Consider the following 22,613-nt stretch of genomic DNA (forward strand, 5'->3'; position numbering starts at 1 on the left):
AACATCCATGATGGGAGAAAATTATTGATTGACTCCCTCCTGCTTGACCCACACTGGGGATTGAGCCCGCAACCTGGGCCTGTGCCCTAACTGGGAATTGAACTATGATCTCCTGGTTGATGCTCAAACACTGAGCCACACTAGCCAGACTCCTCTCCCTCTTTATGTTTTTACTTTCTCTCTCTCCTATAAAAGCCCCATATGCATATTAACATTCCCAAACAGATCCCAACTTCAAAACTATATATCTCTCTGCTTATTGGATGTGACCATGATTGATGTGACCCTAAAATGTATTTAGTCCAAAGTATAGATCTTTTCATCTTCTCTCTATCCCCTAAAAAATTATTCCTGCCTTCCTTTTCTCAGGAAGTGGCAATGCCAGCTGCCTAAACCAGGAATTAGATAAAAAGGAATTACAGCTTGATTCCAGCGCTCCTGTTCAACAGTTATCCTCTATTGCCTCCTTATTTGATTGCATCCTTGAGTCCTTCTCCCCCATATCCAGTTGTGCAGGCCCAGTTGGTTCTGCCTCCTCCATGTTTGTGGACTTTGGTCCGCATAGCCCTGTCCCCCAGCCGCCTACAGGCATCCTCATCCCTCTCTTGGACTAGATAGACCTGGCACGCATAGGTCTCCTTGCCTCCAGTTCCGTTTTTCTCCAACATACTCTCCCCTCTGCACATTTGACCACTCATTCCTCCGCTAAAAGTCATTCACTGGCTTTCCGTGTTTCTCAGAGGGTCTTCTGGAACTGGCCCCTGTCTTCCAAAACCGCATGCCTATTTCCCTGCTGCCCTTTTTTGTAAGGTTCTTTCTTCTGCCTAGAAAACGACTTTTTCTCCCCCAGCTCTCTAGTCTCTGGTTAATCCCAATTTGTCCTTTTAGTCTTAGCATAAGCACCATTTCTTCCAGGAAGCTTCCCCTGACCTGCTTACAGTTAGCTGCCCCCGCTTGTTAGTTACATGGCACTCTCTCCTTTCAGCGCGGAATTTCTCCCACTTTATCATAGATGCGTCTTTTCTCGGCTTGCCCATTAGGATGTAAGCTCTATAGAGTAGAGACAAGAATAGTGTTGTTTACCTTTGTCTTCCAGAATGGAGCATGTGGCTTTGCTCAGCAAACATTTGTTAAGTAAATGAATGTGTGAATAACTGAATAAATGAATGAATGAATGAATGAATATTGTCCTTGCCTTCAAGAAAATTACTCTTCACTTGTGAGGAAAAAAACATATGTACTATGAAGTAAAATACTACTGACTTCCTCAGTACCTTGTTGATGGCCTAGCGGCAGAACTCAAGTAAAATGTTGGTTATCTTTACTACTGATCTATGTTTCTTTGTCGGGCAGTACTACGTTTGGTTTAACTTAATGTCTTAGAAGCCTTCTTAAGTGCCTCATGGAATTCTTGTTTTGATTTTGTTTTCACGTCAGCTCCTTCTTTCAGAATCTTTCAAAGTACAGTCACCGCTTTAATTTTACCCATCATGATGCTATATGGACGATAAAAGTAGAACTTTATGATATTTCAGTATAAGATAAAGTAGATGATTTTCATAATTTATCTTTTTTTCTTTCTTCTAGTTGTTATTGCTGCTGATGGGGTATTGAAGGTAGGACTTTTTTTTAATTTTAAAAAATTGTGAATTTCAAAGGTAGGTGTTTATGATGGTGTTTTTTATTAGTCATGAAATAGAAAGTCGATACTTATTTCTCTTTTCTCAGATCTGCGATTTTGGTGCCTCTCGGTTCCATAACCATACAACACACATGTCCTTGGTCGGAACTTTCCCGTGGATGGCTCCAGAAGTTATCCAAAGTCTTCCTGTGTCTGAAACATGTGACACCTATTCCTATGGTGTGGTGAGTTCATTTCTCACTTCTTGTTGCTAAAGGAAGTACAAAAGGCAAAGAAACCACAGAAGTGGGATGCAACAATTTAGCACAGTTTTAAGACGGTGATGTTTCTTGTGGAGTGCCTGGCACAGTGTAATTACTAGAATGTTTACTTTGACCACTTTTATGCATCTGAGCTATTTTGTCCTTTGATGAGGGGAAGCCAGTGCCGCTTCTAAGAGGCAACTTAGATGGAACCTAAGCTGGCGCTGGGCCTGAGGCACCTTGTGGCGAGAGCTTTCCTGGGCCGACATGACTGTAGAGTATCTAAGTCAATGGTAAAGCGGATTATTTGGAACAGGACTTCATTGTAGGGGAGCAGGAGCCAGCAAACATTGTCTATAAAAGACAAGATAGTAAATAGTTTAGACTTCGGGGGCCATTCATAGTCTTTATTGCATTTTGCATGTGTGTTGGGTGTTTTTTTTTTGTTTTTTTTTTTAACCCTTTAAAATGTTAGCGCTGGTCTGCGTTCCTCAGCAGGCCACCCTTTGCAGACCCCTCTGTGGAACAACAGGGATGGAAAATGAGCAACATGGCTGCAGAACAGTTCAGCGTGACTCAGAAAAGACCACACTTCTCACTGCTTTCACTTGCCTATGCACATAAATATACACCAGCATAGTTGGGGGATTATAGTTTTTAAATGATTTTGCACATTTACATGCATTAAGACTTGAGGCTCATTTTAGCGCCCTACAGTCTTCATACAGGATTTTCATTTTTACAATGCTCCTCACCTTGTGCAATTTCCTGACCTCAGAAGTTTTACGCCTGAAAGACACGACTATGAGTTATGTATAGGGTGAGCTTTTGGTTTTAGTATTATTTCATTTACGAAAACAAACTGCACCTATTGCCTTCTTCTAACGGCTTACTGTGGCAGGGATGTTAGTGTGAAATGGGCCCGCCTGCTTTCCTTCAGCTGAAGGAGAATCTTAGTTGCAGCAGCCAAGAACACAAATCCCTCTTCACACGTAAACCACAAAGGATGCTGAGCGGTGACTCCTGTTTGCGGAGCTCGGGATTTCTTCCTGTTCCACTTAAAACCTCTGTCACTCTCACCCATAGACCCCCTCATGCTAAACACAGTCTGAACCACCTTTCCGGAGCTGCAGACGCTCAGTCTGGCTTATTTAAGAGCTTTCCTTCCAGTGACTGTGCAGTGCCTTCAGGTCGTCAGGCCTGGGCATTTCTCTTTGGGAATTAGGTTTCCTGCTTGTTTACTGCCCCTGCCTTTGTTTTGTTTTTAGGGATTTAACAAATTCTTAATAAATGGTTCTGTCAAGTAATGTAACTAATTTCAGCACCTGCTTCTGAATATCAGTTTTACATTCATGTTAGGGTGAAAATAGAAATGCCTTTTCAGTGAGTCTGTTTTAAAACAGCTTCTGTTTTACTGTATTGAAGAGAGTTCTCAATAGAGCTTACTTCATAGCTCTATAGGCTGAATTCCTTTCAGAAAAATGCATATATCCTAATTTAATAATAAATGGAAATTGGCCTTTTATTTAATTCTGACGCTTTCCCACATTCTGTTCTAGATAAACTACCATTACTGAAAGAAAAAGTACCAGGCCTGCTTTCCAGAGCCTTTGTTTGTTTTTTTAAAATATATTTTATTGATTTTTTTACAGAAAGGAAGGGAGAGGAATAGAGAGTTAGAAACATCGATGAGAGAGAAACATCAGATCAGCTGCCTCCTGCACACCTCCTACTGGGGATGTGCCCGCAACCAAGGTACATGCCCTTGTTTGGAATCAAACCTGAGACCCTCCAGTCCACAGGCCGATGCTCTATCCACTGAGCCAAACCGGTTAGGGCCAGAGCCTTTGTGTTTAAACAATCAATAATAATAATAAATAAATAACCCAAGAAGGTATTCTATGTTCAATGTAGGTGTTGCCAAAAAGCAGGAGAGGACAATGGTTAGGAAGGGGCCAGGTTGGTTTCAGAAGTTGGCAATGTATAAATTTTGAGAAGGATACCAAGCTAGGGAAGCAATGTGGTTTTTGTCCTTTTAAACTAGGTGAGTAGCCAGGACTCATTTCTCAGAAGGAGCATCTCTTTGCATCTCAGTGTAAATGGGAGGGCAGGGCGCCATAATATATTAAAACTCTGTTCTGTTCTTTGAGCTCCTCCCCCCCCCCCCCCCCCCCCACACACACACACATACACACAACAGTCACAGATAGATGAATAAGATCATTTAAAAAAGTTGTCCTTTTTGGAAACCTATCACCAAGTTCCCAATATATTTTTTCTTTTTCTTTTTTCTTTTTTTCTTTTTTAGGCTTGCTGTAGGAATGTAGCCGCTAATATTATCAAAGTCCCTAACCCTCCCCAGCTTGCTAATCCTGTTGCTTCTGAACACATGGCAAGACTAGCCTGCCCTAAAATAAATGGGCTGCGCATGCCAGGAACGGGTCTTGTGATCCTTCCTTCCAAGCTGGTATACTCTGCTAGGCCGGCGGTTGTTTCTCTCTCCGTTTTAGAAGAGGTTTTTCTACCCCTTTCTGACCACAGCTCTCAAAGGGCCAAACCAGGAGTAGTCAGTAGGCTACCCACACACTCAAGGAAAGCAGTCATCACTGCAGAAGCAGCCTCTGAACACAGGCCAGGCGCTCTCTGAAAACAAAGCTTCCCTGATGACAGCGCAGGAAGCATTACCTTTTGAGAAACTGCTCAGCCAAACCGGGTTCGAGGATAAGAGAGAGGCTGAGAGCGCGCGTGTCACCACCGGTCTGGCCTGTGAGCCCCGCTCCAGAGCGGGCAGCCCAGGTAACGGCTCCCCGTTATTAGAAAAAGCCACGGCGGAACAGCGCACCGCCTGGTCCAAGTCTCTCTTCTGTAAACTGAAAATAGAACATTTCCTTGTGAGCAGTGTAAACGGGAAGGGGCCTCCATATAAAACAAGCTGGAGAATAGGCTCAGGGTGAAAGGCCACAGTGTTTGGCCTGCATCCCCATCACTGGTATTTTCGGGCGACGTCGGGTATATTTTTAGACCTCCAGATGACTTCCTCAACAAAGTTGCCTTTTTGTGTGCCAAATGTCACGGCGTTTAGTGGAGGAAAAGCTCTTGTCCTGTCTCGGACCTCCGTCTCTCTGATGCATTCCAGGATCCGGTGAGTTAATTATAGGAAGTCAGGGGATGTGCTGATCCTGGAATCAGACTGCGGACCCGCTTTGGGCTTCAGAGCTGAGTGGTTCATGACGCCATCCCCGACAGGTTTACCTCCACCGAGTGGCTCCCTCAGCTGGAGTAGCTCTTTAGAGACACGGAGAGGGGGGGAAGTGAAACTCTTATTTTCCCAGAGGTAGAACTCTCAGAGAAGCATTCACTACGATCTTACTAGATGTTGGACATTTTCCAGCTGCATACTTTGGAATCAAGAAGGACATAAATCTCCTTCTGCTGCTATTCCCCAAGCTCTGGGCTTTGCATTTTCCCTCACAAAACCCGGCCCGTCTTCCTGTCTGGACGTGCACAGTATATTGTGCGTGCAGGCCGGCCTCCGACAGGGGGGCGCGAGGCTGCTCATCGGAGCGTTTGGACCTGGTGCATTTGATTTATCTGAGCCCGATTCCCATTCTCCTCAGGAATGTCAAGTCCATTAATTTACTTGCGCTTCATATCCTTCCCCTCCCCAAACCCAACATCAAGGGAGCGGTAAATACAACGAAGTGAGGAGCTTCATTTCCTGCTCAGCCCTCTCCAAGCCGCTGCCCCTGTCCCTGCCCTGTGCCTACCGATCGTCAGGTGTGATTGCATTACCTGCCTCGTCCTTCCTTTACTTACAGTCTTCCTTAGAATCATCTCCTCTGGGATGCCCCTTACCTTTTCCTAATCTCTTCTGTTCCTCAAATAGAATTATTCAGTAGCTCCTCCAGAGAAGTATCTCACACATTTGATTAAAAGCCCAAAGAGGCTTCAGCGAATATTTTTTCTCCTGCGTGAGCAGCATCTGCCAATTTCCCTGATTTTCCTGCTAATTATCTGCATATCAGCCAGAATTCATTGAAAATGTTATGGCTCGAATAACATGTATGGCTCACATAGCATCGAGCTAGGAAATAGAGGATAGAGTGAAAGGCTTATAGGAGTTGCTGGAGTACAGCATATATCTTCAGTCTGTATTCTTACTTAGACATTTTGTTTGTTTTTGGAACCAGATAAATTTAAATCAGAACTGCTCAGTTTGTTTCTGCCATGGCCCCGCCCCTGAAATATGGCATGTCTCCTCCCTGTGCTTCGGCTTTTCCTGTGTGGGTTACACTGGGTTGAGAGTTTGACCTTCCGGGTGAGACAGCAGGTTCCTGTTTGAGCTCTGCCACCTGATAACTGAGTGTCGTGGGCAAGTCTATTTAACCTTTTTTAAGCCTTAGTTTCCTCATCTGTAAAATGAGGATTCTCTCTCTCCAGTGGGTCAGTGTTAATCTTGATAACATATCTAAAGGGTTTAACAGTGCCTGGAACATGATCAGTCGATCAGTGATAGTGGTTGTTAGGATTATTATTGATAAAATCATAATTATGTTTCTTTTTGCATTTCACAAAGTATTGGTAAACTCAAATTTTGATGCTCAAGTGTATAAATAGAGAAAATAACTGGGCGTGAAAATCTTCAATACTTAATGTTTAAAATAAAATCAAAATTATTGGCTGCTCTCAGCCTTCCCAGAATCAATTTGCTTTCTTTGGGCATGCCAGTGCCAATTTATTAATCATGCTGATCTCAAGATGGACACACACATCAATTTTCTATCTCTCTCTCTGTCTCTCTCTCTCTCTCTCTCTCTCTCACCCACACACACACACACACACACACACACACACACACACTCAGTCTATAATGTACATAAAGTATTTATTATATTTTAGAATATAGTATTAACAAATTATGGATAAAAATTAATCCCTTAGACTAACACATTTTGAGATTTTCTCCAAAACACAAAATCTAAATGTTACATTTTTGCAAGTACCTGTTATGGAATAAGTGGTTTAGCCAATGATTTAGATTTTTTTATGATGAGACCATATTGGACCTTTAAAAATGTTTTAATTCCTAATTATTATTTATTTTATAGAGAAACATATCAGAGATTGAAGATGGGAAGAGTTTTAACTAACAAAATATAAAATCTAATTTATGGGTTTATGTGAGAGTTCTAACAACTTACAAGATAAAGTTACATCACTTAAGTCCATTGTTCTCATAAAAATTGAAGTCTGGCTCTAGATGTTCTAATTTCTAAGCCTGAATTTTTTATTTAAAAAAATGTATATAATATATGGAAGGAGTCCTATCCATAAATATATACATTTTGCCCAAGTTCCTACAGATGGGATTGGTTGTGTCTGGTAATTGGATACAGTTAAGTGTTACATAAAGTTTCAGTAATATGCCAAAATATAAAGTACAAGAATAAAAATTCCATTTTCTTTTTGTTCCAGGTTCTCTGGGAGATGCTAACAAGGGAGGTCCCCTTTAAAGGTTTGGAAGGATTACAAGTAGCTTGGCTTGTAGTGGAAAAAAACGAGGTAAGACTACGATTCTCCATTCAGGTACATAGATCAGAAAACAGTATTGGGGTTTTGCAAAAGACTTTTTCATCTTCTTCAAATTGAAAGTAAGTTCACGCTTATGGAAAGATTAGCAGTAGGAGCTAACACAAAGGGTCAAAGTGATGTTATTCCTCATGAATGGACCCTTTACATCTAATTGTTGCAGCTTCACGTCGTGATGCTGTAGATCAAAAATTGTACAAGTACTGTACTAGTTTCTCAGTCTCAATTGTAAAACCTAGGGGTTTGTTCTTAGTGATGAAAGAAGCCATTGCGTCCAAGGTAGGGGAACAGTTTAACTCCATCTCCTGCGTTTAGGACATCTTTTTTACTGGCTGGGAGTTGATATATCTGTAAGAGACCTTCAGCTACTTCAACTTACCTCTCCCAGCAGGAGTCACTATAGTACAAGAAACCGCCGCTTAGATGAGAATTTCAAAAATAAAAGAAGAAAAAATAGTTTCAAAAAAGGGGAAAATTACAGTTTTGCCACCTACGTTGAGCACTACATTGAAGATGAGCTCCTCGCTGGAATTGCCGAGGCAGTGGCATAACTGTGCGCTTCTTCATGCAGAGCCTTTCCATTTCAAAAGGACTTCAGTGGCGTAAACACCGTTTGTGCTGTGTCCCCAGCCTCGCTTTTCTTCTTCCCACAAATTGAGGCTTTCAGTTAGTTGGACCTATGAGCCCACATCAGAGGACATGGTACATTCATATCAAAGAGAGCAACTCCGTTTTGAAAGGTTTAAAATTGTGACTGAAACGCACAGCCATGGAAATTTTCAGCATACGGATGAAGCATCCAGTTACCAGGGCATTAGGAGAACTTAGATCAGGTCATGGAAGCACGCGGTGGCCTTTGCAATGCAAAACCACTTCATTGCACAGAACTTGTTCATTTCCAGGCCTGGTGTGTGCCCCCTACAAAGGGTACGAGGGTAACCTGAGGATAAAATAATTTGCAAAAAGATGAATATCTATAGAGAGAGAGTTCCCTTGTTAATGCTTTAAAGGAATTAGATAGATCTACTCCCCATGTGAGTGCAGGAACTAACCAGATTAATCAAACAGCTGCTATTGACGAAGAGAAAGCAGGTTTCCGTATTTTAGATCACATAACCCAGAGTGATTAATTTGTCCTCCTGAGCCATTGGGAATGAATGAAATGTTCGTGATAACTGAACTTGATAGGAGAGCGCTGCCAATTTAAGAAAAATTAAAAGGAGTTACGTTCAAGAATGTGTCTTACGCATTGTTTCACGGGAACTGCTCTGTTTTAATTAAATGTAATTCCTGTTGTGTTATGAAATCAGGCCTCGCATACAAGAGAACTGATATTTTCATGATATGAAAACCCACTTGTTCTATTCTGTGTCTTCTGCCAGCAAGATGATTAGATAATTGGTTCTGGGTTTACAAATGAGAGTGAAGAAAATTATTGACCTTCTGTTGACTTTGGAGCAGAGCACTCAATATCATTTTTTCCTCTCTACCTTGTTTAAAGCTAAACTGGACCCTCCAAATATGTATAGAATACTTAATCATTTAAGAAACATTTCATCTAAAGGATGGCAGAATAGGTATAAATCTGAAGCATTTTCAAAACATTGGAGTGTCCATCAAGGAATTTTAATGCTGGAGAGAAAAATGAATTTAGAAGGTGCCTTTGAATAGTTGACTGGGAATCATCCATAACCTTCAGAACTTCCTCAACATGTATACAAGGAGGCCATCTCCCTCTTACCTCCAGAGACCCCCTAAATAGACTACTGTTTTAGCCATGGTGTGATCTTATGATCAGCTAATAACTGATGGAGACTGCTCAAATACTTCCCACATTGTAGTTATCACATAAACTAGGAAGTTGAAAAAACCCATAAGGTGAAATAAGTTTTCTCAGTTTTCTAATGAATTTCAGGAAAACTGGGCATAACAAATATATTTATTTATCTGTCCTTACTATGCACAATATTTGTCACAAATATGAAAATTAAGCATAAATGTAGCTTCCATTGCTATTGAAGAAGGTGTCTTGGGTTATTGAGTTGAAAAGACAAAGCTGTGTTTTCTTTTTAAAAAGAAGCCTCATTAAACAAAGGATGGTATATTTAAATTTCCAGGGAAATATGTAAAATGGGAACTAGTCACCCTATAGTATACCAACATCTAAATATTAGGGTTATCTTTTATTATTAACATGTTATTCTAAAGAAATGACAGAGTCACAGGAAGTTGAAAAATATCAAGAATTTCTGTGTACTCTCCCCCAACTTCCCCCACCAGTGACACATAGGCATAGTATAGCAAAATCTGGACATGGACATTGAAACATCACTCTTAATAAGACTGTAGACTTTATTTGGTTTCACCATTTAAGGTTACTTTTTGCATCTATAGGAGGATCAGTACTGTCTAAAAATTATATCTGAAGGTCTTTGCTTCTAAACCCTACATAATGAAATAAAATCTTTAAACAATAGTTTTTCCTAATATTAAATCCTATTAAAGCCAGATACATAAAGCATTGTTAAACTTTACAAAGCAAACAATGAATCCTTATAGAAGGCATGTAATTAAGATAGCATTAATAATGAATATCTTAAATGTTACAGATATGGCCTAGCCAGCTTGGCTCAGTGGTTGAGTGTTGACCTATGAACCAGGAGGTCATGGTTCAGTTCAGTCTGAGCACATTCCCAAATTGTGGGCTCAATCCCCAATAGGGGGCATGCAGGAAACAACCCATCAATGATTCTTCTCATTGATGTTTCTATCTTGCTTTCTCTCTCTTCTTCTCTGAAATAAATAAAAACATATATTTTTTTAAAGCCTGAGTCTAGATTTAACTGACCTTGTCAGGTCATTTAAAATAATTATGTCTCCTTGTACAATGTCCCAGATAGGTATCTAAAAAGTTTGTCAGTAAGAAAAGACAATAGAAATGATCAATGTCCATATTCATTCTGTTCACATTTCAGTTCTTAGGGGGAAAAAAATGTTGAGGTAAAGTTGTATTTCAAATGTTATCCTTTATAAAAAATTATTTTTCATTACACATGAGGCACATTCAGTTGCATAATTGCAATTACTGTCTGTTTTATTCGTTGCCACCCAAACCATCTTATTTTTAAGAAAAGAAAACACCTGATTTTTCTTTTGACCTTCATCAAAAGGTCCCAGTTCACATTACAGTTTATTACCAGTACATTGTATTCTATTCTATGAAATCACTAGGCTGGAAGTTAAAAGATGTTTAGCATAGCCTCCAACTCGGAAAGAATTTTTAATTTTATTTGTTTTATGTTATTTTATTTTTGTTTTAAGGTTATCTGTAATTCCAAATATAGATTGTCTGTTTTCTTGCCAAGGCAACAATTTTTTTACTTTTACACATAGCCTCCCCCGATCCAACCAACTCAGTTCAGTTTTAAGTTTTCTGTTTGCAAAGCTTTGCTGTCAAACAATACTGTGGAATAAATGTTTCCAGTACTTCTTAGTACAGCAGTTCTCAACTCCAGCACCCCCAGTGCTTCTTATAACCATGTGTTAATGCCCATCTCTACTTCCATGAAGTGAAATTCAGAGGTAATACAACCTACCTGCACACGTTAGATTTTAAGGCAATATAGTGCCCTAGTGGAATATAAAGAAGGAATGAATGGAATGTGTATTGCACTTGCAGTGTGTGAATGTGCAGGCATGACCACGGTGAAGTCATGGAGCAGTTTTAGGTGCTGGCACTGTGGATAAATAGACTTCAACAGCTACACACGCAGATAGAGTTGGATTAATGACTCCAGTACCATGTGTGAGCAACACTGTTGTCTGTAACATTTTCCAAAACGTTATTTAATGCAAAACTCAGCCCTTGACTTATTTCATTTGGTAAGTGCGTTCTTAGAACATTCAGTGCACTTAAAAGCTATTCAAAAACATGCTTTGTGTTTGTTTGTAAGTCAGTGTTAGATTCTGGGCTCAGATAATTGTAAGCCTCATTGTTCCCTTGTTTTACTGACATGAATGCACCTGGGGCACTTGAAGTTCGATGGAATATAAGCGAGTTATTAATCAAGTAGAACTTCCCTGCATATTGAAGGGTGGCTTGCATTCTTGACCTGCTCCAGGGGCAGCCCAGCAGTTTTTAAAACAAACAGAAATGCTCCCAACAGCCTCCTGGAGCATTGTGTGTTCTGTGAGAACCACTGCTGTGGAGCGTCAGGACAGCACCGACCCTCACACCGTCATCTTTGTTGTACCGGGTCCTTACCGTTTATGAGTTTGACGAAAACGAAGCCATAATGAACCATGCATTCAGAACATCCTATTTCCCAATGGCAGAGTGTGCACTTCATTAAAACTGTCTCTGTGGCTGTCTGCAGGGAAGATGTTTTCACGGGGGTCCATCTACTGCCAAAACCGAACTGGTTTCCGAGTTGCCCGGCCTGTTTGCGTATTTCACGGTTGCCTATAAAAGTACAGTCATAGATTTGTGGTTTTGGATTTTGGATGTAAGTTCAGACTTGCCCCTCTCCTTCTGTAGTTTCTTTTAGACTTGATTTTTTTTTTTTGTTTATTAAGCATTTGTTGTGCTGAACCTGATTCTCTATCCACTGTGATTATGTTTGCGGAAAAGTACAAGTGTCTTCAGAGATTGGAGATTATGACTCTAACCATAAACTCTCACTTGTCTTATATTAATCAGTGGAAGATTTAAATGCAATGCCTAGTTCATGCTCTTAATTCTTTTATGACCCTTCAGTTAGTACTTGCTTTCCTTAATGAGCAAAGCCTTATGTTTTATTTTGCTTTTCCTCTCTATGGTAGAGATTAACCATTCCAAGCAGCTGCCCCAGAAGTTTTGCTGAACTGTTACATCAGTGTTGGGAAGCTGATGCCAAGGTATGTCTATGTGTGTTTGTTGCTGTTCCGAACTCTGGAATTTCACTTGTTTGGCTTTGAATTTGGGGCTGGGGGGAGGGGTTATAAAATCTATTACAAAGCAAAGCTGGGCTGCTGTTCCCCAGATTGACTGTGAAGGCTTTTTGTACACATCTGCTTATCTTGACCCCTGGAAACTCAATAAAATTGGTCTTTTTTTACAGCATTCTTGACTCAATAAAGAGAAATTTGTTCCTTTCTTTTTCATCTTTAATGGTAACTATTGCACCTTCATGTTTTAAAGATGGCTAGCACACAGTGCTTATTATACGTCAGGCACAGTTCCAAATACTTTATGTGTATGAACTCATTCCTCACAATAGCTCCATGAAATAGGTACCTTCATTATCCTCATTTTACAGATGGAGAATCAAGGCACACGGAGGTAGAGGAATGAGCTCGAGGCCATACTGCTAAGACGTGGTGAGGCTGGACATGAACCCAGCCGTCAGTCTGACAGGAGTCCTGCTCCTAACCACTGTGCTCTATTGCCCTGGTAACCAAAGACCAGAAGTAGCCCTGGGAGAGAACCTTGATACCTACTTCCTGTCCAGTTTCAGTGATGTTTTTTAGACAATCACAATGGAGTTGGAGAAATTCCAAACTTCGGCTTTCATGTGGTTATCACATTTAAGCATGAATGGCCCATTTCCTTTCCCTACAAAGATCATTTTAAAAGACTCTCACATACATACGGAAATATTTATAGATAAAATGATAGGCTAGTCTTGGATTTGCTTCAAAATAAATGGAAAGGAAATGGTTGATGGTATAAATGAAATAAGATTAGCTGTAATTTTTGAAGCTGAGTGATAGGTATATGGAGGTTCATTATATTATTCTATCATTGTGTATGTTTGGAATTTTCCATAATACGTTAAAAATAAAGAGTCTCACAGATTAAACATTGCCTATAGTAAGAGAGTTATACCCAAAGAAAGGAACTAAAATTTTATAGTTTCAATTTGTCCAGTTTTTCATGAAAATATATCTAATGCATCCTGACCTTTTAAATAGAGATCTATTTAAGTAAAAACATAAGGATGAAATTTCTTCCTTAATTTAAACCCAATTCCAGTCTGGCCCTCGAGAGGAATGAATGCTAACATATAGTACATGTTTCTCTAGTGGAAATAACGCGTAAATAGTTGGTGAGCATGGGAACTGTGCGAGTATAACTCAGAGTTCCCGATGAGTCATACGTATGTTTCCCGGCACTTTGTTCCGCATCACCAGGTGAGAACAGCTGAGCCCCAGGTACTGCAGTGCGGCCAGCAGCGCAGCCCCTCCCACCTGCCGGCCCCTGCTTTGTCTTAGGAGGGTTTGCTGCTGTTCTCCCCACCTCCTCACCGCCCCCTCCCCGCCACCTTGATCATTTGCCTTCCCTCTCATTACCAACAGCCCCCACCTTTGCTTTTACTCCTGTCCATCAAGCTGCCTTTGTCTTTTAACAAGTAGAATGCTGGTATTTCTATTTAGGATAGCTGTTGTTTTTAGTAGTATTCTGTGACCAAGTTACATAGGTTTTGAGTGGTCAGCCCTATTCCTGTTTCAGCCCTATTCTTTTAGAGTGAGATTTTCCAGAATATGGGGATTGTTAAGCATTAAGATAAAGGCCTGCACTTTGTAATTAATCCAGTAGGAACTATTAGTGGCTCCTTGCAAGCTTGCTGTAGAACAGTTATTTTGTACTGTTCGAATACTACCCTTTTCATACTCTTCCTAACAGTTATATATCCATTGTGGCATATACAGTAATTCCATCAGTATTTTCCCCTCTGACATTTAAATAGAAATTTCATCTGAAATTATTTGCATTGAATTAGATTAGTACAACTAGATCCTTGTAATTATATTTCAGTATGCAAAGCAGGTTGCGAATTTCTTAATCAGAAGCTCTGTTCTACCTTAATTAAAATTCTGAGAATGTACTTTTATGGTGCATTAATGAAATGGTAGTATAAACACCCATCAGCACAGAACATTAGGCCCCATGTTGGTCCCGTGAAGTTGGCATGTCTTTAACGTGTGCTAAGCTGAACTTCCTTGGGACCAAAGGAATCTTGTGTTCCAGCCAAGTGAAGTATAAAAATAAAGTTTGATTGGTTTTTATTTCCTAAAGTCATGACATTTTATTTTGATAAAACTAATACATGGCGCCCGTTCTTGATCCTATTATACACCCAGCCGCAGCCCATCCGCCCAGCTCCATTGCTGAGCTCCTCAGACCCGCCTCCCACCTTCATCCCCAAGCGTGCTCTCCCTTCTTTTCCTTTCTCCCCTCATCACTTCATCGTCACGCTTCCCTGGTTACTCTGTTTACTCTGGCCTACAATTAGTGTTCCTTTTCCTAACCTACAATCTGGGCTAGTGCCTTACCTTGTACTGTTGTAGTTTTAAAAATATCTTTTCCTCCTAAATTGATTGCAGGATATATAAGGGAAGAGCTAGTGTTAATATGTGTTTCTCTGTAGCACCTTACATAAGGTGAGTAACAGATGCCCAATTTGTGGTGGACTGAAGTAGCCAGCCCAGGCTTGTTTTAGTTCTCCGGCTGGAAGTACACAGCATTTCAACCAGAAGTTGGGGCCAGACCTGTGCACATATAACAATTGGTTAAAATTTTTTTTCCCCAGCCCTTGAGTTTTAGAATATTAACACATAGATTAAAATATTCAGCTGTAAAAATGTGTTCTTTTGCAATGAGGAGGAGGAAATGTGTACAAGAGCAAGCTGGTTTTAGGTTAATGTCCCGTCATTCCAGTGGCTTATCCCCAGGGCTCAAACTATTTCATTGAAGAAGAGAAGGAAGAGAAGGTAGGTATTGGTTCAAGTTCTAAAGAGACAGTTCTAAATAAGAAAAGGGTAACAGTTAAAGCCCTGAGTCTGAAAGGAAGTACTATTTTACCCTCATGTGTTAAAGCCTTCTGAAGGGTTACATACATGGTCCCTGGCAAAGTGGCCTGCTTCCTGTGTGTGGCTGAGCAGTTGTTACTTCTCTGAGACTGATTTTTCTTATCTATGAAGTGAAGATAACTAAAGAAACGCTGTGTATGGATGCTTAATAAAGGGCCTAGTTGTGATTTTTACGTAAGGAACGCCTGCATAATTTCTGAAAGGAAATTAAGTTCCTTCAAAGGAACTTACATAAGACCTTAGCCCAAATCTTGTCTTCTGAAGTCAGAATATTCATAAACTATCATTACCACAAAAGTCTGCCTTGGTGTTGCTTTGTTATATGTTCACTTTGGTAATTTCTTTCTGAGAGCGTAGTCTATTGATAAAATTAAGATTTTTTTCTGGGGGTACTTGTCATCCAGTTACAAAAGAATTTCGCCTTATTATAAGAATGATTATATAGGAATATATTATTTAAAACTTCATTATTTCTTTTGCCTTTTTAATGCAAAATGAAAATCCTATACTTACTATATAATTTGTTCCTATACAAATAATTAAAATTTTGTAGTCTTACACATAGTGGTAGAAATTAAAATGGAGACAAAGTCAAAAGAAGACAGTATTTTTCAAATTTTCTATTTACAGCATTTTTTCATTTTTGCTTATTAGAAGGCTTTATATATATATATATATATATATATATATATATATATCCCTATCTTAATCACACACACACAACTCTCTCTCTTAAAAGAACTCAAAAAAATAAAGGACTCAGGATAAATACCTCCATTTTATATTCCTGAGAAATGGGAAAATTGCCTTTCTTATGCACTCAAGTCCTGAGAGCAAGCACCTCAACATTGTTCCTTCTTGTTTTTGTGCTGTTAAATTAAAATGCAAGTTTTAATTGCTGCAACTGTAATTTATTCAGTAATGCTATAATTATGAGGCATGATGAAGAGAAAATATGCATCATACTTTTATTATCTTTCTCAATTTCTGGTTTAACCTTTTCTCTCAACCTTGGCTCCAGTCTAAAGAGATAGACCACTATAGTTACTGCAAGCTAAAGAAGTACACATAACCATTCCTTTTCAGTTTCTGCTCACCAGTATCCTAGAATTTTCCAGCACCAAAGTTAGTTACAATGTGGAATGAATATTGAGAACAATGAAGTTAGGATGGCTTTTAAATTGGGGAAATTTTCTGAGCAAGTGGTTTAGGAAATTTTGTTAGTTCTGGTAAATTTATAAGTAGGTTTTCCCCAAAACATTTTATTATACACATTTTCAAACATCCGGGAAAGTTGAAAGAATTTTACAGCAAATTGGTATACCTATCACCTAGTTCTGCCATTATCGTTTGCCTGCTTGCTTTATCACATAGAGTTTTAAAGGGCTTAACTTTTGCCTTTTAGGAGTCCTTACTCATACCCCAAAGAGAGAATGAGTACTTTTCTTACCTGGAGAAAAACTGCAATTATTCCAAACGTAGGCCACAGATAGAAAACGGGCCCCAGTCTATCCTTATGAAAAATTGGTTGAAACTAAGGAATACAGTTCCCTAAACCTGAGTGGTCTGGTGGTTGTAAACTAACTACGTCCGGGACTTTATACCCTATTTTATTTTGTCATGATATGTTGCGCTTCTTACTATTGCTTATAGATTTTCTCTTGAGGTTCTATCTGAATGTCTAACAAGTGGCTATTTATTTTCTCTTCTTCAGAAACGGCCGTCTTTCAAGCAAATCATTTCGATTCTGGAGTCCATGTCCAATGACACTAACCTTCCCGACCAGTGTAACTCATTCCTGCACAACAAGGCGGAGTGGAGGTAGGCGGGCCTACTCAGCAGGCACCTCCCCTGGCTTCAAGGGCCGGGCCTCACTGAGGTGAAGGAGAGAACCGGGAAACTAGATGACAATCCTGATTTCTAAGGATAGCTTAGGAATTGCGGCTTTTTATTTTGTTTTTAATATTTTTATTGATTTCAGAGAGGAAGGGAGAGAGAGGGAGAGATAGAAACATCAGTGACGAGAGAGAATCATTGATCTGTTGCCTGTTGCACACCCTGAAACTGGAGATCAAGCCCACAACCTGGGCAGGTGCCCTGCCCTGCCCTGGAATCGAACCGTGACCTCCTGGTTCATGGGTTGATGCTCAATCACTTGAGCCACGCCAGCCGGGCTTGTTTTGTTTTTGTGTTAAAAATTTCTGGAGATCTAATAAGTCTTCTATTTCATGAGTAAGCAAAAATGAGCGTTCCCTCTGAGCGTGTTGTATGAGTATCCGGAAACAATATTGAAATCAGATCTTCTGAGACAGAGGACAGTTAGTCACCATTTCTCTGTGTACACGCTGTGTTAGGAAGCTTTGGCCTCTGTCCAGGGAGAAATAAAAATACTGTTTGCCTGGAAGTTTGCAGAGAGCACTGTATGTTGATGGAGAAGGTAAGGAGACGATAAAAACACTTCTGAAAGAAAACTTTAGATGTTATAAATCCTATTAAATTGTGTCCAGTGTAAAACAAGTTCAGCAATGAGAAGATGGTATTGTGTGAGTGGAAGAAGTAAGCCTGGGATGAGACATTTGAGCCAGGTCACATGACGCTCGAATATAAATAGCATGTTTGGGAGCTGACATTATTCCTCCCTGACTCAGCAGAGACTTAAGTAACTGCAGCTCTGCTCCTGAGAGCCCAGGCGGAAATGAGACGCCTTGCGCCACCTGCTGATGCCAAATGAATACTGCATGTGCTTTGAAAACTAGGAACTTGTTTTCTCCTGGCCTTAGACATGTTTTGGGGCTGTTTGTTTGGTGTTTTGCAATAACTTTCTTTATTTTTATTCTTTTGAAATCTTTATCAAAGGCCAGCAAGTTAAGTGAATTTTTATTTAGGGACACAAAAGTAATACTGTCCGCTCTAGTCTAGGCGCAGAGGATTTGGTTCTGGGCTGAAGTAATTAACAACATATATAAAATTAATATTTTTTTTCCTACAATAAAAGTTCAGCACAAATATACAAGGTAGTAAATCCATATGAAGGTGTGCCCAGTACTCTAGGACAGAAGCCAAAGTACTTAATAAGACTCATGAGACTCGCTTTACTTTGGCCCCAGGGCCTCATCTTAAGAGCATCGTTTGTCCCTTATTTCTGGCTTTCAGTCCCTCAGAAGGTGCATAGTTCTTCCTCCCTCAGAGTTCTTGAAAAAATATAGTTTGTTTAAAATTCATCCCTGTTTAGCACATGCACAGTATATCAAGTAGATAATATTTTACCTATCAAACCGGTGAAGGTTAAAAAAGCACTGATACTCCTCCAAGTACATGGACTGAGAGGCAGGCACACTCACACATTGCTGGCAGGATTGTAAACTGATACAGCCTTCCCAGAAATCAATTCGAATCAGGTACCTTTAAATTTTTCATATCATTTGTCAGAGAAATTCCATCTCTAAGAACCTATTCTAAGGAAGCAGAGATGTGGACAAAGATATATGCCCAAAGGGTTTTATGGTTAAAAATAAAAAGCATCTTCAAGTCTCACTGGTGTGGCTCAGTGGCGCGGCGTGGACACATAAACCAGGAGGTCACTGCTTGATTCCGGACAAGGGCATATTCCCAGAGTTGTGGGCTAGACGGGGGGCGGCAACCTAATCTAGTTGGTCAATGATTTTCTCTCATCATTGATGTTTCTCTCTCCCTTCTCTGAAATCAGTAAAAATATTTTTTAATTTTAACTTAAAAATATAAAAATAAATAAAGCTCATCCCTGTTTAAAACATCAACTCTAATGACAGAGAGCAGCTAAAATAAGATGACTTTTAGGAAGTATTTCCTGGCCCCAGACTATATGAGGTTCCACTTTATATGCTTAGAGAACATCTCCGTTGTAGCCCAGGACTGCTATTGGAATGAATAAGTACAATAAGTTACAATTTATTTAATGTGTGTGTCACTGGCTAAAATGCATCAGGTTCATCATTGTACTTACAACATCTAAAACGTGCCTTCATCATAGCAGTTGCTCAATAACTATTTGGGGAAGAGAATGCAATGGTGTTAATAATATTTAAAAAAAAAAAAAAACCAGTATGGTATTGCACAAGAGAATATAAATATGCAAGTTAATTAGTTTGCCTGACAAATATGTTCTTACATGCATTCATTCAAATATTCGTTGAATTTTGACTGGGGCAAGGTGACCTTCTAGGTATTGGGTTTGGTGATGAACAGATCAGTTCCAATGCACATGGAATGCCCAATGTTGAACTATCTATGCTAATAACAGAGGAATATGCAAATTGGCCTGGACCCCATCACATAATGACCAATCAGGACAGTGACAGAGAGTTCTCAGCATGCCTGTGCCGGGAGTCTTGAAGGGTGTGGAGAAGAAGGGAGAGCAGATAGGCAGCTGGGGAGATCAGGCCAGGAAGGGAGTGCATATAGGAAGTTAGGGCAATCAGGCCAGAATGGGAGAGCAGTTAGGGGCATCAGGCAGGCAGGTAAGCGGTTAGGAGCCAGTGGTTCCAGATTGGGATAGGGATCCTGGATTGGAAGAGGGTGTAGGCTGGGCTAAGGGACCCCCCACCTACGTGCACAAATTCCGTGCACCAGGCCTCTAGTGAAGTATAAGTATACAAATAATTATTACTATTTTGAGAAGTATTATGTCAGTGGAGTACTGGACATCTGAGAACACATAACCATGAAACCTAAATTAGGCTGAGAATAAAATTAAAGGATCCCCTGAGGAAATGCTGTTTGATCTGTTATCCAAAACAGCGTTCACAAACCTTTCAGACCTCACGGGCCACCAGTGATCTGTGGGCCACCGGTTGGCAACCGCTGATCCAAAGGATTCGAAAGGTTTTAATCCTACTGTTAATACCCTCCTATTAAAGTATATCAACAAAATTAGAAAAGAAGGGAAACGTTAGTAAGTTTTCTATATAGAAATGTAAAACCTCCAAATGTCCAAAAGCAGCAGCATGCTTCATAAATATAATTCTAAAACAAAGGCCACCCTGTAACAGCATTTTGTCCTGTGTGATAGATCAACAGTTCTAAAAGTTTGTGGTCTCAGGACTCCATTATGCTCTGAAAAGTTACTGAGGACACCAAAGAGCTTTTGTTTAAATGTTGCATCTGCCAATAGTTATCACTTTCAAAATTAGAACGGAGGACAATGTAAATATGAACTTATTGATTCATTTAAAAAGTAATAAACACTGCTTCCGCATTCAGCCTGTGGCACTATCACACGTCACAAAGCCTCTGGAAGAGTCTGCACACTAGTGGGAGAAGGAGAGTAGCAAAAGCAAATCATCGATTTGCTTAGTGTTCCTCCGAAAACCAGTTGAACCTCTCAAATTCTTGGAAAAGCTTTCATGGTCCCCAGACTTCACTTTGAAAACCACTGTGATAGACAGAGTTCCTGTTTAAAAGAACATTTGATTAAACTGTCACACTAAAGGACATGAAAAGGCACTTCACAAAAGAAGAAGCCCAGTGGCCAAGAAACATCGGAAATATACTCAACCTCATTTAGCAATCAAGTAAATAAATATAAGGGAACACAATTCATTTCTCAGATTAGTGAAAATTTATATCATGAAAATCCCCAGTGTTATGAATTTTCTCATGCCTTGCTGGTGACAAAAATACTACCTTTTTGAAGAAGGTATTCCTAAAAAAAATGAATCAGAAGATGAAGCAAGAATGTAGGACACCTCTCTCCTTAGATTCATAAAACTGGAAATGGCATGAAGTGCAACAAAAAGTAGATTCGCTTTGTTTTTATTGTTTATTTGTGGTTTTTAAAAGTTACGATATCTCCATTCACAAAGTATAATAGTATGGAGCAATTCATGATATCAGAGATCTGATAAAAATTATTTTAAAATAGAGGCTATCTGTTTATGTGTATATTTGTGTGTACGTAGAAAAAAATATCAAAAGGTCATTGTTATCATTGGGTTATAAGATTATGGAAGATTGTTTTCTATTTGTATATCTTTAATTTTTTTCTACAAGAAACTTGGATTAGCTGAATAATAAACTTAATGTTTTAAAGGCTTCCAATTGAAAAGATAAGGGAATAAAATTAGGAAAACATTCTATTTTAGTAAAAGGTGAATCGCTGCCTAGAGGGCTGCTTCACTGTCTGTCTTTCAGGAACCAGTTAATCATGAGAGCTGAGAGACTATAGATCTTTACCTGGGCCACTAAACCACTGTTTGAGACACAGCAGAGCTGTTTTATCTGAACTTGGGCATTGGTTAAAAGCATGGAGAGTAATATATTAATTAGAATAACAATGATAAGCACAGCTGTCATGTATTGTATTCTTACTAGATAGTTATAGTTTACTCAGATTATCTTTTTTAATCCACATAGCAACCCTGACATCACAGATGCAAAAGCCGAGGCCTGGACAGGTTGGGTAACCTGCCCAAATCATGTCCTATAAGATGGAGCCAGGAGAGGAACCCAGGCGGTCTGAGCCCAGGCCTGCAGGAGCACACACGTGTGCAGTACTGTTCCGGGACCGTGGCCAGTGTCACACCATCCACTTATTAGCGTGCGGTGTTCACTTGACCAGGCTTCTTTTTAGCGAAGAGGAATATTTCAGGGCATGATGGTTTTAGGTTATGGATAAGGTAGAACAGCTATTTTACCAAGTGGTGAAAAGAATTGAATGTTTTGTCATCATCTGGGTATTTCAAAAGACAACGCATCAGACCACTCCTCTCTCTCCCCTCCCCCCACCCCACGTCGTCTGGTGTCTGAAACCGTGTGGCTATTGTCCTAAACATGTATTGAAAATTAGTCACAGTGAAGTCAAAGTCCAGTCCTTCTCTGGTGTTTCTGGCAAATGCTTGTTTTCTAGTTGAGCTTCCACTACACAAAGACCAAATAGAACATCTATCCAGTTTTAGAAAGTTAAATGATTATTCTGGAAATTTTTTAAAACTAGGTTATTAAAAACCACCTTAACTATGTTCTTTCCTTTGACCTAATGATTGATAGGAAAGAAATCTTCCCTACGTTTCTTGCTCATCACACCTTCAGCTTGTTTCTTCTCCACTGACTTACTAGCAATAATGGCAGTGGGCATTAAGCACAAAAAATATGTCCTCCTGTTTCAGTTTTCATTGCCCCGTGGGGTTGTCTGCAGCCTGTGGGAACCTGTGCTCCGTGAGCTGGGTGGAGTGTGAAGGAGCACTCAGATCTCTGTCTCGGCAAAGCACTGTGGATTGTGGTCTGACTTGTGATCAAAAACTCTTCCTGGGGCA

General features: G+C 39.8%; 1 protein-coding gene across 4 annotated transcripts in view; it reads left to right on the top strand.

Moving 5' to 3' along the window:
• MAP3K20 (mitogen-activated protein kinase kinase kinase 20) overlaps positions 1-22,613 on the top strand; it is a 136,006-nt gene that overhangs the window by 66,976 nt on the left and 46,417 nt on the right. For all 4 annotated transcript variants that reach the window (XM_084892870.1, XM_084892868.1, XM_084892871.1 and 1 more), the window contains exons 6-10: positions 1,588-1,616; positions 1,729-1,866; positions 7,360-7,446; positions 12,295-12,369; positions 17,039-17,145. In XM_084892870.1, the coding sequence (XP_084748996.1) occupies positions 1,588-1,616; positions 1,729-1,866; positions 7,360-7,446; positions 12,295-12,369; positions 17,039-17,145 (436 nt within the window). The remainder of the gene's footprint in view (positions 1-1,587; positions 1,617-1,728; positions 1,867-7,359; positions 7,447-12,294; positions 12,370-17,038; positions 17,146-22,613) is intronic.

The sequence above is a fragment of the Pipistrellus hanaki genome, assembly GCF_964339955.1.
Source record: "Pipistrellus hanaki genome assembly, chromosome: 8".
In the NCBI taxonomy this organism is placed as follows: Eukaryota; Metazoa; Chordata; class Mammalia; order Chiroptera; family Vespertilionidae; genus Pipistrellus; species Pipistrellus hanaki.